This window comes from Embiotoca jacksoni, unplaced genomic scaffold (assembly GCF_022577435.1).
Source record: "Embiotoca jacksoni isolate LCO1_2020_lvr unplaced genomic scaffold, fEmbJac1.0.p SCAF_89, whole genome shotgun sequence".
Classification (NCBI taxonomy): domain Eukaryota; kingdom Metazoa; phylum Chordata; class Actinopteri; family Embiotocidae; genus Embiotoca; species Embiotoca jacksoni.
In genome coordinates, this window is record NW_027185446.1 from 930,846 (window position 1) to 949,983 (window position 19,138).

The window sequence follows — 19,138 nt, forward strand, 5'->3', positions numbered from 1 at the left end:
CTTCAGGAGGAAGATGACGGCTCCACAACCGCTGAGAGGTCTGGGAGAGGATGTGGACATGGTTGAGGAGTACAAGTACCTGGGTGTGTCTATCGACAACAGACTGAACTGGAAGACCAACATCAACGCTGTCTACAAGAAGGGGATGAGTTGACTCTTTTTCTTGAGGAAACTTCGATCCTTCAATGTATGCAGCAAGATGTTGGAGATGTTCTACCATCTGTTGTGGCCAGTGCATTGTACTTCGCTGTGGTCTGCTGGGGGGGCAGCATTGGAGCCGGTGACACCAACAGACTTAACAAACTGGTTAAGAAGGCCGGCTCCATCATCGGCTACAATCTGGATAGTCTGGAAAAGGTGGTGGAGAGGAGGACGCTGAACAAACTATTATCCACATTGGATAATCCTGACCACCCTCTCCACCACCTGCTGCAGGGACAGCGGAGCACTTTCTCCAAAAGACTCCTCCAGCTCCGCTGTCACAAGGACAGATACAGGAGATCATTCCTGCCAACCGCAATTAGACTGTACAATAACTCACCTCTGGCAAAATCCATCACATAACAATAACACTGTTGACTGTGTTTCTTGGTTGTTTGTATATAATATATATAGATATATACTGTACTGTATATACTGTATATACTGTGCATTTTATATTTTATATTTATATTTTATAGTTTTTACTGCTATTTTACTGCTATTTTATTGTTCTATTACTATCTATTGCTTCTGTTTGCTGCTGTAGCGAAAAAAAATTCCCCTCGGGGATTAATAAAGTAACTACCTAACCTAACCTAAAAACCTACATTTGAAAAAAATCAACTGTACTATCCCTTTTAACACACACATTGCTCTCCATGCATTAATCACCACGAAGCTAACCCCTTTTACCTGACATAGTGTTGACCTCTCAGAAAAAATATCACCACAAATATTGGCTTTTCACTTTCCCTATCTCTGACCTGCAATGCTGATTGGATACACTCCAAGTGTACAGACAGTCAACTCTCTACAAACTTGTTATGCAATCACAAAGAGCAGAAGCTGCATGGTTGCACAGTAACCCATGCCTACATAAGCATGAAACACAAGTCATTCAAAGAGCGAAGTCTTTCAATGCACTATTTTTCTTACCCTCTCAAAGTCCTTTGAGAGATCCTTTAAGTTCAGGTGTAAAATGTTCCCCAGTACGGGCATGACAGGAGGTCTAGGTGGAAAGTTCTTGGGCCTCGAGGTTTTGAGTTTAAGGATAATGAGGAAAACGAAGAGCAATAGCAAGACAAGTGATAGAAACATGATAGGATAGATTGGACTGAACTGAGGAGGCTAGCTTGACTTGGACTTGGGCATAGACTTGGGCATAGTTTGAAAAAATGAATAGAGCTTTTTCCTCCTCTTTCTTCTTACGTCCCTCCTGATTTCTCTTGTGACCCTTTGAAAGGGACTCTATGCTGCACCGCAAATAAAACTCTCAGAATAACTACATTCACTACAGCATTGTGCACTGTGTGTTGGAAAGACAGACTCACGGCGCTCCAGCAGATCAGGTGATTGGTTTCGGGGTCCTCCACCAGCGTCCACAGCTTGGTGAGAAAGGCGGGAACGTTACTGGCCTAACCCTATTAATTTTTATGTCATGACCTATCTGGCAGTTCTTCTGAGGAGCAAAGAAGACCTCCATCCGTCCATCATTCATCAGACCGTCCATCCGTCACTCATCCGTCCGTCCGTTCGTCCGTCCATCCAGCAGTCATCCAGCATGGCTTTCCAGCAGTCCTCCAGCAGTTCTCGCCCCAGCCGGGCTCTCCCCAGCCTGGCTTCCCCAGCAGTCCTTGTCTCACCCATCCTCATCTTTCCATTCTCCCCTGCACACTCCTTCTTTTCTCTCAGGGCAGCTTTTATACAGTTGACAAACAGTGGACAAACAGTTGACAGTCACCCCCATTCCCTTTGTATCTGCTTTTGTGTGGTAATACAGCGTTGGTTGTAGGTCACAAGATAAGGACACCGGGGAGTTGTCAATTAGATGCGGAAAGAATCACTTGCAAATAAGACAGACAACAAAGGAAACTTTTCGGACAGGAGACTTTCCGAAGCCACAATGCAAACAAGAGGAAGAGACAAATCCTTTTTCCCCATCAATCATCCATCAGACCATCCATCCATCCATCATTCATCAGACCATCCATGCATCCATCCATCCATGCATCTGTCCGTCAGTCCATTCATTCCTCCACCTTCTTTTGCTTATTTGCATAATACCCCAGTCCTCCCCCTGTCCAGCAACATCTTCCAACTCCTGCTGGGGGATCCTAAGGCGTTCCCAGGCCAGATGAGATATATAATCCCTCCAGCATGTTCTGAGTCTACCCCAAGGTGTCGTACCGGTTGGACGTACCAGGAAAACCTCCACTGGAAGGCACCGAAAAGGCATCAAAATCACATGCCCAAACCATCTCAAGAGGCCCAAATTAAACAAATGATTAGTACACTTGGTAACTTATTTATTGAGAGGGAACAGTATGTGAACCTATGATGTGACAATACTGGGGTTAAGGTTTGGTTCAGTTTCACATATTAATGCATTCCTGCAAACCACCTCACTGTATCAACCTGAGTTCCACCTTCATGCGATACGGTTTGGGAGTTGTTGTGATTCCAAAGACTGGAGTGAAGTCTGGCTCTCCTGCATCCTCAGGCCAGATGAACTTAAACTTCCTCAGCAGAGTCACCATGATGAGGAAGAGCTCCATACGAGCCAGACCCTCGCCGAGACACATCCGAGGACCTGAGACATGGAAACAGACCTTAAAGTCTATGACCAATTGACCTCACTTACAGTGTGTGTGCATGCCACTCTGAGTAGGAAACGGTTATAATGCACCTGCAGAGAAAGGCATGAAGGCCTCTGGTTTAACAAACTCTCCCTGGTCATTGAGGAAGTTTTCAGGGTTGAATTCATGAGGGAATTTCCACTGTCCTTCCTCGTTGTGCAGTGAGGTCAAGTTCTGGATGATCATTGTACCCTGAAAACAAAAGTAACCAAAATGTCAAAAGCAATAAAAGAGGCATTTCCCTTTGTTGCCTCTGTCACTAAAATATATTTAACCAGTTGCTCCTCACCTTGGGGATGGAATATCCCATAAGCTCTGTGTCTTTAGTCGTGCAGTGGAAGACACTGAGTGGGACGGTGTTGGCGACCCTCTGCACTTCATGAATCACAGCCTGGATGAAGACAGATTTAAACATCGTTTCAAGCTTCATCTGACCTGGAGCAGACAGTAAACAATGTAGACCAATAAAGCTGCATCAAAGATAACAGCAAACAAAATGTTGATGACCAGACAAAAAATAAATGTGACTTGAAGACAGTCGTTACAATGAATTCCCAAGTCCAGATTTACTGGATAAGATCTCTTCCCTTTAGCCAACTTCGTGTCATGTTCTAACATACATGTCACTCAGATCCAGGGGTACACAATCAATTGAAGTGATTTTTTGAAAACTCTGTCAGATGGTGTACAGTACCTGCATGTAGGGCATTTTGTGTCTGTCCTCAAAATTGGCCTGATCCTTCCCTTCCAACACCTGGTTGATCTCCTGCTGACATCGTTCTGACGGGGCGAGACAACTTCACACGATGTGTTCACCATTTCACAATACAAGTTAATACAATAATTACAAAACACAATTGAGAGGGGGAAAGGTCATGAAACAACAATGTATTGAACAAAAAGTAACATCGGTAATAATGCGTTACGGTCAGGTTCCTGGTAAAGTCCTAGTGTGGGATCATGGCTTTGTGGCACATATAAATAAAGTGGAGCCTTCTTTAACACATGGTGGGGCAAGTGACACTTGAATTGTGTCCCAATTCAGAGGTTGCATCATTTGAAGGTTGCATTTGAAGATAGATTGTGTCACAGGGGTGCGACAAGTCTGTCCCATTTTGAAAGCCTTCAAATGTGTCCAAGAAATACATTCTTACTTTCGCTGACTTTCCCGGTCTATATTTCAGTCTGGTATCATGGGCCCGTCCATGAAAGGAAGGCTTGAGTTTGACACATCTGGTGTCTTCATGTGATGGAAGTAAGGCGACAAAGTACAAAGGCTTTTTAAATCCATGTAAGGAGGCAGGAGTGGTGGCTCAGTTTGGTTCATTAGACTTTCAACGGGAAAATGGAGTTTGAGTCTGCGAGAGGGCAGAGTTAATCTTTTGCCATGATACTTGGTTGATTAGTTACACCTGTGTGTTTCCGACTGTGGCATGTCAAAGTGCCCTCTGGGAAAGAGACTCCAAGGCAACGGTTAAACCTTAGATTAAGGAGGAGCAACACAGGTTTTATATTGTGCGGGGATCAGGTGTTTCATCTACAAAAATTATGGAGGAGTTATGTAGGGTACCCATAGAGATTTCCTGGGGTGACTTGTGCTGCAGGAAAATGGGGCTGTCAGACTATGAACAGTGTTCATATTTATACACCTACAGAGTAAAAGACAGAAACTCATGCAGGCATACCTTGTATGTGTGGGTAGCTCATGAGGTAAAGAAAACCAGTAAGCAGGGTGTTGGAGGTTGTGTCGGTCCCGGCAAAGTGAAGATCTAAAGCGTACATGATGAGTTGCTCTTCTGAAAATGAAGAACCATCATCGCCTCTCTACACAGAGTGGAGTGATAAAAAATTCAAATCAGGAAGTTGTTATAATTTGATCCCTCTAGGAAATCTTGCAATTGCAATAATTTCCGCAAATTCAAACAAACTCCGCAATATCTGCAAGAGCTTGCAATTTTTTTTAATTCCCATGATTTTTTCCCCAAAAAACATTGTCATCAGAATCTGTGCTGAAAGTATTAACAACATAAAGTAAGTCTTTTCAAACAAAACTCACTCTATAAACAACAATAACTCCTCATTTCCAGTCAGAAAGGCACTGCTCTTGTTTTCATCACTAAATAAAACTTTGTTCACCGGAACAAGAGGAGAAACAGGAAGTGACGGGGTTTGTGGGAAATGTGGTCTTCACATTAAAATGATCTAATTAAATGTTTATTATCAAAGGAAGTGATTACATATTTATTCCTTTATCAGGTAAGGCATAACAAAATCGCATTTTTCTTTCTAAACTTGCAATTTTTTCTAATTCTGCCAATTTTCCACAAAAAACTAATATAAAACTTTGTAAATTACGTCGCAATTTTTCAGAAAATCCACCACAAAATCAAACATTTTTAATCAAAACAATCACAAAAAAACCTCCTGGAGGGACTGATAATTATTTTAAACACAACCCATACCCATGTACAACATAATGCTAAATCTAAGATAGTAAGTTGAATCTTTACACACAACTATACACAAACACACACCTTATCCAGTTCATCCAGATAGCAGTCAACAAAGTCTCGTGGCTCTCCAGGGACTCTGGTCGTCTTGTGTTCAGTCACCAAACGAATCGTTTGTTTCCTACAAATCTAGAAAAACACCGGGCGAGAGAAGTTTATTTGCACAGCACATTTCAACAACAAGGAAATTTAAAGTGCTTTACTTAAAACATAAAGACATCAAGACAAAAAGTAAAGGCTTCAAGGGTAAGCATGGCAATTCTCCATGGAGATCCCTTTTTTACCAAAGATGACTTCCACTTATGTAGGTGCAATGCAATCAATCTAAATTTTTAAATTACAGAAATCTAAAACTGCATTAGCTAAGACAAAAGAGAGGGCAGTTCTGGGAGAGAAAGCCAGAATGAATATTTCATTGGTGTTTTCAGGGGAATTAACCCTGGAATTGTCATAGAGGCCAACATAAGTCACCATATCCTATGAAATGTTTAGAGCCTTGTATGCGTGTGTGTTTAGTGTGATTTTCCACATTACCTCCATTTCATTAAAGGCCTTGCTGAAGGGCAGTGGCAGGTTACGAATTATGGGAAGAGCGTTATACAGCTGTAAAGAGAGATAAATCTTGTGTTTTTGGATCCAAACATGCGGATACTGCTTCCCTCAATATAATTACTCCAAAAACAATATTTTATTCAAATGGTGAAAAAGAAAACCATATAAAGAAACAGCTGGAGATAATTCCTATCAAAGTTCATTTACAGGGCAAAATTGTTCGAGGCAAGGCGAAGAACGTCTGCAGAGTTTCTGGCTCAGATTGTTCAACTGACAAATACACAGACAGCAAAATATTCACAGCTAATGCAGTTGCACAAGTGTTGAAAAAGCTGAGGTTGCTCTGTTTGCCACTTTGGTCTAGGAGCGTCAAGACATTTTGTGAAGACATTCATGATATGCACACAATGAATCTGACTGACTTTGCTGATCTACCTACTTTTCATCACACAGCCTGAGCTGTACTTTTTGTATAGGACTACTTATCAAAAATTAGCATGCTAAACTAACATGGTGGATATGATGTTGTATCTGCAGAACCTCTGCATGTTGGTATTGTTGTTGCAAACATGTCAGCATCTGTCTTAAACCAGCCTCAGAACTGCTAGCATGGCGATAGACTTTTAGCCTTGAAGACATGTCTGAGTCAGATTTTCTACAGAAGAAACATGCTTTAACTCACCATAGCCCACGGTCCATTGGCTATCTTCAAAATCTCAGTGATGGAATCAACAACCACTGTCATGAACTCTTCGTCATACTCGAAGCGTGTACCAAACAGAACCTGGCAGATGATGTTGAACGCTGCGTTATGAAATATAACTCCAGGACTCAGGGTTTTGCCTGTAAAAGACATTAATAAAATACAGTGTGACACAGTGTTGTACAGAAACGATAGCACAACGCAAAATTGAGTTGTATGGACCCACAGCTGATGTACCAATGCTGTTTTCCAGTGTTTCAATGGTGTACTGAATCTCTCCATGAATTCTGTCCTCCATTGAATTCTTCCCCAGACCAAAGTTCCTCAGGGTCATCAGAGCAAAGCGACGATGCTCCCTCCAGATGGAGCCATAATCTACCGTAATTACGCCTACGAAAGGTGTAGAAACACAAACAGTTTAGGAATTAACTCATGTAACTCATCACTACTCTGTACCAGAGCTCATCAACCTTTCTCGACTGTTTTATTACTGTTTTTGATTTGTTTGTTTTCCTGTTTGTCAGCAAGATTAGGGAAAAAGTACCTGCCAAATTTTTATGAAACTTGATGGTAGGGTGTAGCTTCGGCCAACAAAGAAACCATTAAAGTTTGGAGTAGATCCAAATCATGGGGCAGATTAACGAATACCTTTATATATAGATAGGGCATTTGGCTTTGCCTTGTTCCCTTTAAGGTTTGCTCAGCCTCTCCAAAGGCCGGACAAATTAGTGATCAGTCAGGGTGGCTAACTGACGCCAGTGGCTCCAACAATGGTGACAGTGGTAAGGTTTTGGTGCGCAACATACAGTGTATGGTGGTAAATGCGAATTTGTGAAAAACTGCTCCAATAATTTCTTAATTCAATTTAAGTCTACGCCTAGTAGGATGCTATGACTGGAAACAATACACAATGGAGAATGGCCAGACCTAAATATTCACACAGTGAATTTGGGTCCAGTAATACCAGACTAGATTTTGTGACACCTTAATGTTACATTTTGTGTATTCTTAGTTCTGGGGTGCCAGCTAGGGAGAACCAACACAAAGGAGGTATGAACAATAACCCACGTTACTCTCACACAACCTAAAAAGACCTTTCAACAGAAAAGTACCAACAACAAAAATAGACATCTTTAAATCCTTAGCAATGACAACACACCACAGGAGATGCCCCGTTCTTGCCAATGAGTCTCTTTTATTTTCCTAAGAGAAGAGACGAAAAAATATTAGTTCCATGAGAAAAAAATAAAAAGGAGAAACACCAACAAAAAGAGTCCACTTCAAGATATGTCCAAGGAAAAACCAAATATGGCAAAAACACATATAATCCACTCCAAAAAGGGAAATAATGTTCGCACAAGTCAATCTGTCAGCTAGTCAGTCAGTCAGTCAGTCAGTCAGTCAGTCAGTTCTATAGGTCCGTTACAATTTGGCCTACTAAATGTTAATCCTGTGCATCCTGTTTGATGTCCCTATAAGTGTATTGTATCAGTTCCTCTAACAATAACCCCAACCCACGAAATAAATTCAAAACAATGTATAAAAAGTTATAAAAACTAATGCCTAACACCCAAAAATGTCAATTAGCCAATAAATGATGATGCTCCTTTGCATGACCAGGAAGCCAGTCGGAGCCAGGCTATCCAGTGACTCAAAATAATATAGAAACTGACAGCTAACCAGTGCAAGGTTTCTAAAATTGGGGTTATATGTGCTCTATGTCTGTTCTTCGTACTTGGGCTGTTGAACAAGTTGTGAAGACCAAACAAGAGGCCAATATAAGTCAATAGTCAAGCATAGAGGTCATAGAAATATGGATTGGTTTTTCTGTGTCACCCTGAGAGAGAAATGTTCTCACCTTAGAAATAATTAATTTGACTAATTCTAATAATTTAAGCCTTTGGTGGCATTTCTAATATGCTTCAAAGCTAAGGTCAGAATTCAAATGCATTATGGCCAAACTTGTGCTAAGGTAATACTGGGTACTGTCTGATTCCTGAATCCAGTCAATGCAGAAAGAGACACAGACCTATCAATGGCACATGTACTGAGACTGTTTCATTATTCATCCAAAAACATTAAATATTTACTCTACCTTTCCTTTGGGTGACATCATTAATAAACAGGTCATGCGGTCGTCCGGCAAAATCTGTCGCCTTGATCACCATCGCCTCCTTCATGGCCTTCACCCCATTGATGACGACAGCTGGTTTTTTGCCAAAGAAAAGACTGTAGACATTCCCATAAGTCTTCCTCAGCTAGAAGGGAACAAGTTTGACACAAATGTATGTTTACTTTAATTTTTAAAAGGGTTAGAAATATTTGCCAACTTAGTTCAGTTGAGTGTTTATTATCCTGCCAGGTGAGAATGACAAAAGCAGACACATCAGAGCACAATTACTGCTGACTGTAGAGTCAAATTTACAAGGTGCACTCTACCTCAAGTAAAGCTTCGCCCTCGTCCGTCCCTTGTTTTATGACTAGTTTTGATTTTTGTTTACCTACTTGTTATAGGGAGGCTGTTGCTCAGAGGCTCAGATGGTAGACTGGGTTGCGCACTAATCGGAAGGTGGCTTAACAAAAGACTGACTACATTTACATTCGCAAAAAAGAGATATTGCTGTTAAATATCTTTTCCTCCTCTCCATGCATTGATCACCTAAAAGGTAACACCTTTCACCTATATAATGTTGAGCTCTCAGCAAAAATCTCATCAAAAATATTGTCATATCAAGTCAGTTTATCAAGTATATATTTTTTTTATTTTATTTTTATTTTATAGTACTCTATTAATCCCCGAGGGGAAATTTCTCCGCTACAGCAGGGGGGCTCTCAGGGGGGGAGCTGCTGCAACAGGCTGCCACTAGCACGGCGCCAGGTAACCTAACCTGAGGTGCATGTTTTTGGATGTGTGACCTGCAACACTAGTTGGGTACACTCCAAGTGTGCAGGGACACAAACAACAACTTTTTATGCAATCCCATAAAGAGAGTAGAAGCAGCGTTGGTGGGGAGTAACCCATCCCTGCATGAAGTATAAAGCACAAAAGAACTTTAAATAAAACAATATAAATCATTTATAGAGCAACAACATTGATTGCAGCATTTCTCTCACCCTTTCTAAATCCATCAAGGGATCCTTTAGGTCCAGGTGCAAAATGGTCCCCAATACAGGCAGGACAGCAGGTCCTGGTGGAAAATTCTTGGTCCTCCGGGGTTTGACTTGAAGGATGAAAATGAAAATGCAGACCCACAGCAGGACAAGTGATAGAAACATGGTGGGACAGCTCAGACTGAAGTGAAGAGGTTAGCTGCTCGATTTTGGGATTAAAGGTTAGCTCAGCTCTTAGCCCTGCCTCCTCTGGCTGTGTACTTTGTCAAGGTGTCGATGGAGGAAGAGCCCTTTGAGATTGAGGGCTCTATGCAGTTCACCAGGGGGGGCAGAGGGGGGAGGCAGCAGAGGTGTTTGGAAGGTGTAAGGTGTGGAGGAGACAGATGAGGGCGGTGAACTAAACCTGTTGAAGAAACAGTTTAGCTCATTGGACCTCTCCAGGTTCCCCCTGGTTGTCTCTCTCTCCCCTTGAACCCAGTAATCTCCTTCATACCAGTCCACACCTCCCTCACATTGTTCTGCTGGAGTTTTGCCTCCAGCTTCCTCCTGTAGGAGTCCTTGCACTCCCTCATCTTCTCCTTCAGGTGGTGCTGCACTCTCCTGAGCTAGTCCCTGTCCCCAGACCTGAAGGCTGCTTTCTTCTTCTTAAGAAGAGCTTTCAGGTCACTGGTGATCCACGGCTTATTGTTGGGGAAGCATTGTACAGTCCGGGATGGTATGGTGGTGTGTTCACAGAATTTAATGTATTCTGTGATACAGTCCGTCATGCTGTTGATGTCCTCCCCATGTGGTCCACACAGCACATCCTATGTCGAAGTTGGCGATAGGGAAGAGAGCGGATTTAGAGATCCATTGTAACCACTGTCTTCAAGTCACATTTATTCTTTGTCTGAACCCTAACCCTAACCCTAACCCTTTGGACTGAACTGAGGAGGCTAGCTGGTTGAGTTGGGATTAAAGGTTAGCTCGGCTCTTGGCCCACCTCCTGTGGTTGTGTACTTTTTGTTTGTCTTCATTAAAGGTGAATAAAAACCTTAAAAAGGAAAGCAAGTAAGTTGTGAACAATTGTATTTTACACCAAACCTAAACCATTAAAATTGGAAAGAAATTCCTCCCGTATATTGAAATGAACGTGGGGTTTTGTTTTTGCAGAAAATCTCTTTTTTCATTATCAAAAATTCAATGGTGAAACATTTTTTATTCCTAGGGATATATAAAGGTCACACAGGCCATAAATAACCAGGCCGCCTGCCACACCAGCAAAAACCAGGCTTCAATAATGTTGAAAAACCGAAAAGGATCTCAGTCAGATAGGATATATTTACTTTGATGAAAAAAATTTTTTGCATGAGCAATGCTATGCTTATGTTCTTGTTTTAAAAGCAATGAGTGATAATCATTTAATATGCATTTTGGCACACTTGAGCAATGCATCATACAATAAAACAGCCCCAAGTTATTATTTTTTTTTCAACAAAAGCAAGAGAAATGATTGGAAAATAGATTTTATTATCACAGATTTTCTTTTTATCATGAAATGCATTTTGTATTTTACATACTAAGCTAAAAACTGTCAAATCTCCTCCACCATTTTAATTCTAAATTTATCAGTTCCATTTCTTAAAAAAAGGTTTAAAAGACTCGAAAAGTATGATGTGATAACATTGATATAGATAGATGCAATAAACTGACATATTCCAACTCCATATGAAACTTTTTTTTTTTCCTTTTAACAGGTCAAAGGTCATAAAAGGTTTTTCATACCAAGATGAGTTGGTAAGTTGTGGGTAGTAGCATCAGATAAATGGTGATGGAGGCTGGACGACTCAGTCTTGTATATTTAAGCCAATACTGGTACAATAGCTTGAATAGTGCAGCTTCATGGCTAGTTTTTCCTACAGATTAAAATTGAAAAGTAACATTATATTTTAAATGTAGTTGTAGCGTGACATTGCCCTCTACAAAGAGTGTTGCATTCCGAGTTGTGTTTGCAGAAGACTTATGGTGAGTCTCTCAAAGTCGGTCAAGGGCCAAAAAATATGGCTCTAAAAAATGTTGATAGGCGAGATACACAAATGTGGGTTTCATTTATTGCCATATTTCTTGTTTCACTTATACAAAGGCAAATAAAACCAGATACCTTATTAATCCAAGGAAAAGACAAATCTTTAGTTTTTGAAAGATGTTGGAAAAGGGGGTGTTGTCTTTTAAACACGGTCCTTTTTTGGGACAAAGCATTGTACATCAATAGATCAACAGACTAATGACTAAAAGGACCGATGATGGGTCAAAATATTGAACAATTTTGAGCTTCCATAGATCTTCTCACCTAACATTTGCCATATATCTCTGGTGATTATTACCTGCTGTTAAAAAAGGCCTCCATTATTTTCATGAATCGAGTTTTCAGGAATAACTGGCAGTTTGCGTTCATCTGTTTCTGCTGTGTGTCTATACACCACCTCACTGTGACCTGAGTTCCACCTTCATGTGGTACGGTTTGGGAGTTAATGTGACTCCATAGACTGGAGTGAAGTCTGGCTCTCCTGCATCCTCAGGCCAGATGAACCTAAACTTCCTCAGCAGAGTCACCATGATGAGGAAGAGCTCCATACGAGCCAGACCCTCGCCGAGACACATCCGAGGACCTGAGACATGGAAACAGACCTCAAAGTCATCTACGACATATTGACTTCACTCACCGTGTCTGTGCATCACAGTCCAAATGTGAAATGATTTTTAATCCTCTTGTACCTGCAGAGAAAGGCATGAAGGCCTCTGGTTTAACAAACTCTCCCTGGTCATTGAGGAAGTTTTCAGGGTTGAATTCATGAGGGAATTTCCACTGTCCTTCCTCGTTGTGCAGTGAGGTCAAGTTCTGGATGATCATTGTACCCTAAAAACAAAAGTAACCAAAATGTCAAAAGCAATAAAAGAGGCATTTTCCTTTGTTGCCTCTGTCACTAAAATATATTTAACCAGTTGCTCCTCACCTTGGGGATGGAATATCCCATAAGCTCTGTGTCTTTAGTTGTGCAGTGGAAGACACTGAGTGGAACGGTGTTGGCGATCCTCTGCACTTCATGAATCACAGCCTGGATGAAGACAGATTTAAACATCGTTTCAAGCTTTATCTGACCTGGAGCAGACAGTAAACAATGTAGACCAATAAAGCTGCAGCACAGATAACAGCCAGCAGAATGACCAGGAAAACGGACCAAATTGAAATTGTGTTTAAAGACAGTAGTTGCAATGGATCTGATCAATGATTTGACCATCTGCTGAATGATATCCCTTTAGCCCACTTTGTGTCATGTTTCAACAAACATGCCGCTCAGACCACGATGTACTCAAAAAATAACATCAAAATTACAGAGACATCTGTCAGATAGTGACGGCTTAAAGTTTCACTGTATTCTTGGTCCTGTGGTGCCATGGAGAACTCTGACAATAATTGATCTAAATTAACTAAAACTAAGCCAACACAAAGGAGGCATGAACAATAACCCAAGTTACTCTCACACAACCTAGAAAACTTTTCAATAGAAAAGTATCAACAACACAAAATAGACGTCTTTCAGTCCTTATCAATGACAAAACACCACAGGAGATGCCCCGTTCTTGTCAATGAGTCTCTTTTATTTTCCCATGAGGAGACAAAACATTTTTAATTCAATGAGAGAAAAAATAAAAGAAGAAATGCCAACAAAAAGGGTACACTTCTGGATTTTTCCAAGGAAAACCAAAATATAAAAATACATGCAATCCACTCAAAAAGGGAAAATAATGTTCGCCCAATTCAGTCAGTCAGTCAGTCATTCAGTGTGCGAGTCAGCTCAACTGGCAGCGATACCGGCAGTCAGCTGACTGTCAAGCACTTACTTTTGTGCGGGTAGTAAATGTCGCTCCGAGGTCTGGTTGCATCGTCCCTTCAGCCGTAGTAGTCCCGAGGGATTCACTACCTCCACGTCACTACTTAAACTTTCATTGCCGATCAGGAGGACTGTTTCGCAGGATTTGTTTCTCCTTATCCGTACTTCCTCCTTTACCTATGATTTGCCAACACCTTTCCTTCTCCACACCGCCACCTCATCCTCTAGCGACTCACCCTTGCCGAATCAAAAAAAAGCTTGACCCTACATCACTATCAGGCAACCATTGATAAACAAAAAAAAAACAAAAAGGGGGTTTGGGGGTGTCTGTCGGTCCGTTACAAGATGGTGTACAGTACCTGCATGTAGGGCATTCTGTGTCGGTCCTCAAAACGGGCCTGGTCCTTCCTTTCCAACACCTGGTTGATCTCCTGCTGACATCGTTCTGACGGGGCGAGATAATATCACACGTGTCATTTAGCATTTCAAAAGACAACTTAGTAAGATGATAACACAGCTGAGAGAGTGAAAGGTAAACTTATATTAGATATAGAGAGGCTCATAAATTGCAGAGGGATGTAAAAGTAAATTGGTTGCATCAAAAGTATGCATTTAATTCTGGGTTGTAGCAGCGAATGCTAGTGTGCGTGCATTCTTTTAATGTGCAGCTTTCTTGATCAGTTACCTGTTTCTACCAGCCCAACCGCACCAGAAAATGCCAACACTGCTCAGGTGCTTGTTTTTAAAGGAATTAATACAATCAATGTTTACATTGGCGGCCTATAGTGGCCATAGTGATTTTTGATGGGAGCGAAATGGGAAGTCAGGTGACATGTTATAGAAAGTGATAAAGTCAGCATAGGGAATTCGGTTTTCCCTCTGGTTAAAGTGCAGTCTTTTATTTCTGCTGCTCACTAGGCAATTGCTTAATTGTTGGGCTCCTTATTCTAATGTTGTAAGGATTTTACAATGTTAAGTCTCTTCAAAAAACTTGTGTTGTGACTTGGTGCTGAATAAAATTTGAAAAACAATGACTCATATTTACTTGCATACCTTGTATGTGTGGGTAGCTCATGAGGTAAAGAAAAGCAGTGAGCAGGGTGTTGGAGGTCGTGTCAGTTCCGGCAAAGTGAAGATCTAGAGTGAACCATATGAGCTGGTCTTCTGAAAATGAAGAACCATCATCGGCTCTCTAAACAGAGGAGAGTGATTATTGTAAGACAACCTTTGTGATACACCAACTATGACTGTCAGGTTTAGATTAATTAAAACAAATTGTTAGACTCCTTCAAACCCAACTCACTCCCATGTAAAGTATAACATCTGAGATGGTGAGCTGACTCTTTTCACACTCTCATACCTTATCCAGTTCATCCAGATAGCAGTCAACCAAGTCTCGTGGCTCTCCAGGGACTCTGGTCTTCTTGTGCTCGTTCACCATACGAATTACAATTTTCCGACAAGTCTGAAGATCACCAAGACCAAAGAAAGCGTGTCAGGTCAACAACAGCATGCTGGTGGATTTCTTTGACTTTTGCGGGGTTGTGAATTAGTCTGTCAACACCGAATTCTACTTGAAGGATCTGACGTCTGCATCTTGTACCGTGCGTGCAGTTAGTCTTTTTTTTTTTTTTTTAAATGTTCCCATTACCTCTGCATTCTTGAAGGCCTTGGTGAAGGGCAGTGGCAGATTTCTAATTATTGGAAGTGAGTCATACAGCTGTAAAGAGAGATAAATCATTAGTTATTTGTAATGCAAACTTGCAGATTCAGCTACCTGCAACAAATTTCGTCTAAACAGATCATTTCACTTCAAATACATTTCAATTGGAAGAGGTGATTAACCTGAGTCAGACCTGGTCAAATATCAGCATGCTAACATGCTAAACTAAGATGGTGAACATGGAAAGCACTGAATTATACCTGCCAAATATCTGCATGTTAGCATGCTAGCCCAGGGACTGATTGGCAACCTGTTCTGGGTGTACTCAACCGTTCGGCTAATGTTAAGCCAAGTCAAGTCAAATTTTTTTCTATAGCACATTTAAAACACAACAAAGGTTGACCAAAGTGTTGCACATTAACAAACCGAGTCAAACAGTCAAATAGACTTAATCAATAAAAACACAACATCAAAAGCAAGATTAAGCTAACACAAACCATGTAAAAGTGTAAGAGCAGTAAATAAATCTTTAGTGGTAAAAGTGGAAAAGCTACAAAAAATAGATTTTGAATACTGGTAAAGTTGTCAGCTGGGATACACTCTCTTCTTTAGAGGGTTTGAGGATGGTAGGAAATGGCTTATGGTATGATTGTTAGCATTCTGAAATTAGCATCTGGCTCAAAGCAGCTAGCATTAGCCTTGATGAGATTTCAGAGTCAGGTCTTTTACCTCAGAGACATGCTTTAACTCACCATAGCCCACGGTCCATTGGTTATCTTTGAATTCTCAGTGAAGCATTGAACAATCACTTTGATGAACTCATCATCATACTCGAAGCGTGTACCAAGCAGAACCTGGCAGATGATGTTGGAGGCCGCGTTATGGAACATAACTTGAGGACTCAGAGTTTTACCTGTCACAGACATTTGTATAAAACATTTGCACTAAGACAACATTACAGAAGCAATGGCAAAACACAAAATTCACTCGTATGCACCCACGGATGACGTACCAATACTGTTTTCCAGGGTTTTAACAGTGTACTTAATCTCTCCATGAATTCTGTCCTCCATTGAATTCTTCCCCAGACCAAAGTTCCTCAGGGTCATCAGAGCAAAGCGACGATGTTCTCTCCAATTGGAGCCATAATCTGCCATAATCACGCCTAGAACAGATGTAGAAAAACAAAGAGTTTAAAAATAATCTTATGCAACATTTTCTCAAAATCACTTTCTATATGATTATTGCTGTCCTATTCCAGAGCTCATCTACTTTTTAGCATGTTTTCATCCAGTACTTTAAAACCTGGGGCATTGCTGTAGTAAATGTATCAGGCCAAAAAGAGTTTGTCCAATGTCACAAAGGAACGGCACACCCAAGCACCTGCCCCCTGGCTCACGCTTTGTTGCTAATTTGTGTGTTGTGTACTTTATTTTGTGTTGCGATGAAGAGAAGCCTTCTAGAAAAACATACTGGGCAAAAGTTGAACTTGATTTCTGCCTTAGATGCTTTTATTCTACTTTTCAACATGTCCCCAGCATGCTGCGGCATGTTACCTACCCACTCTGTAAAAACAAGCTTTAACTGTCCCTTACTTTGAACACACATTCTCACATGATTCTGGTCTGCTCCCTGAATACAGTACACAAAGAAATATACAGTGATAGACCCATTAAAGACTCTAATATATCTCATGTTAATTCTACCTTTCCTTTCGATGACATCATTAATAAACAGGTCTTGGGGTCTTCCAGCGAAATCAGTGCCCTTGCTGACTATTGCTTCCTTTATGACCTTCATCCCATTGATGACAACAGCTGGTTTGGGGCCCAAGAACAGACTGTAGACGTTTCCATAAGTCTTCCTCAGCTGGGAGAGAACAAGAGAACATGTCATTGTTTGACATACTGTGCATATAGACAAGGGGTCTCCAACCAGGGGTCTCCAACCTTTCAGCTAAATGAAATGTAATGTAAGAGAAAAGACCCCTGTTAGCATATTATAATTCTGCAGGAACATGATCCGAGAACTCCAAATCAAAATCTGTGATTACATTTTGTGTACTAATTATTATTTTCTGTTCTGTTACCTTTAATTTCCATTAAAGTTAAATTGCTTGTTTGTCTGATCACACAGTGACACCCGAGACATGTGGAGGTTGTGCACGTCAAGACAAATCTGTTAAATTTATTCAAACCAGTATGTCAAAATATAAGCAGGCACATTTGTAATTGGCGGGTCAACAGGGTTCAATAATGGCAACATAGCCCCATGACAGGGGCATTTGTGATCTGTCAATTGTCAAGCTTTATGTATCTACTGAAAATCTACATAAAATAAAAATATTTTTTTAAGATGCGACTGTTTAGTGTGGGTGCTGGTTCATGGTTGGAGCAATAGAGTGCATCAAACGGACAAAACTGTTCTCAAAAACCTCTCCCTGTTGAGTTGGAGTGATTATTCTGAATATCACATGTAAATAAATTATGTTTTGTTTGTGAGGATAGTTTTGCTTCAGTGTAGATGTGCAATTATATCCATGTGTGTCCCGGTGCTCTGAGATAACGACTTGGGCTGTAAATGATCCTCCTGAACTTAGTTTCTGTAGACGTTGCTGTTGATAAAAGGGATTTGTCGGTGCATTGAGCTTGACAAAGCAATCCCCTTCCACCCACATTGCTTTGACAATCTCCTCACAAATGCTGGCGCATCAAGAATGAATGATAGAAAACACCCTTTGAGCATGACTTGCAGTACTGGTTGGCTAATGTCCAAGTGTGCAGGCAGTCAACTCTACTGATTGTTATATAATCACATAGAGTAGCAGCAGGAATGTTGCTGAGTGTCGTTTGCACTTGTAAGTATAAAGTGTAAAAATGTGTGTCTTTCTCAAATCTTTCCTTTTACAGCCAACAGATTTCATTGCCAAAGGATTTTGGTTACAGCTTCAAGAGTTGTTGTGCCGTTACACATTCACTGTGACTGTTAGGTAAAGTTTGGCATTGGCCATAAATGTCAGTATTTAACCACTGGGTTACATTTAAGTACTAATGATAGTGTTTCTGACATTGGCAAAGCAATTCAAGGCATTTAAAAAGCAACATCATTCATTGCAGTGTTTTTCTTACCCTGTCAAAGTCCTTCAAGGGGTTGTCTAAGCTCAGGGTCCAAATGTTCCCCAGTATAGGCACAATAGGGGGTCCCGGTGGGAAGTTCGTTGGCCTCCGGGATCTGAGTTGAAGGATGAAGAAAATGCAAAGGCATAGTAGGACAATTGAGAGAAACATGGTCGGACGGATTGGACTGAAATGAAGATGCTAACTGCTTGACTGGTATGCAAGAGTAGCTCAGAGCTTTGCCCCACCTTCTCTGACTGTTTACATGTATTCCCCTGTGAATAAAAGGGCAGAGAGACAGAGGGGTAGGTCACACACTGAGACAGCCCGGTCATTAGGTGCACAAAACACGAATGCCTGTGAGCTGACTATTAATGGAGGGTCAGTGTTTGTGTGTCTATTCAAATGCCTCCACCACAATATTAAACCCCAACCCACATTTCTGATCTGTTTAAATGTAAAGCAAGTAAATGGACATGGGCTCTTTCTTGTAATTATAAGTATTATATGGAGATAGATGAAATCCTATGTTTGCCTTAGAGATGTATTGGATAATGTCTTCGCTTGTAAGGTGGGTGGAAGAACTCTGAGCGATATACAGGCTGCCTATCTCATGCAGTGTTAAATAATTTGGCACTAAGGTGTTAGCACAGTTTAGTCAGGCCATTGGAAACACAAGTCTAAAACACACCTTTTCATCAAGCTCTGACAGATCTGGGTGAAAAGTAAGTTGAAGACTTCATGTGTGCGTCCGTTGACCTGTAAGTAAGACGA

General features: G+C 41.0%; 2 protein-coding genes across 2 annotated transcripts; both read right to left on the reverse strand.

The window, feature by feature from the left end:
• Positions 1 to 2,490: 2,490 nt before the first annotated feature.
• On the reverse strand, positions 2,491 to 9,900 carry LOC138192545 (cytochrome P450 2F2-like). Its single transcript, XM_069140004.1, has 11 exons — positions 9,717 to 9,900; positions 8,698 to 8,860; positions 6,840 to 6,992; positions 6,582 to 6,742; positions 5,882 to 5,950; positions 5,372 to 5,476; positions 4,523 to 4,661; positions 3,532 to 3,617; positions 3,127 to 3,228; positions 2,888 to 3,029; positions 2,491 to 2,791 (listed from the first exon to the last, which is right to left on the reverse strand). The coding sequence occupies exons 1-11, from the start codon at positions 9,876 to 9,878 to the stop codon at positions 2,604 to 2,606; spliced, it is 1,470 nt and encodes a 489-aa protein (XP_068996105.1). The 5' UTR covers positions 9,879 to 9,900; the 3' UTR covers positions 2,491 to 2,603.
• A 1,311-nt stretch (positions 9,901 to 11,211) lies between these two features.
• On the reverse strand, positions 11,212 to 18,627 carry LOC138192544 (cytochrome P450 2F2-like). Its single transcript, XM_069140003.1, has 11 exons — positions 18,377 to 18,627; positions 16,955 to 17,117; positions 16,261 to 16,413; positions 16,001 to 16,161; positions 15,237 to 15,305; positions 14,946 to 15,050; positions 14,639 to 14,777; positions 13,945 to 14,030; positions 12,707 to 12,808; positions 12,468 to 12,609; positions 11,212 to 12,361 (listed from the first exon to the last, which is right to left on the reverse strand). The coding sequence occupies exons 1-11, from the start codon at positions 18,533 to 18,535 to the stop codon at positions 12,177 to 12,179; spliced, it is 1,464 nt and encodes a 487-aa protein (XP_068996104.1). The 5' UTR covers positions 18,536 to 18,627; the 3' UTR covers positions 11,212 to 12,176.
• Between the last annotated feature and the right edge of the window lie 511 nt (positions 18,628 to 19,138).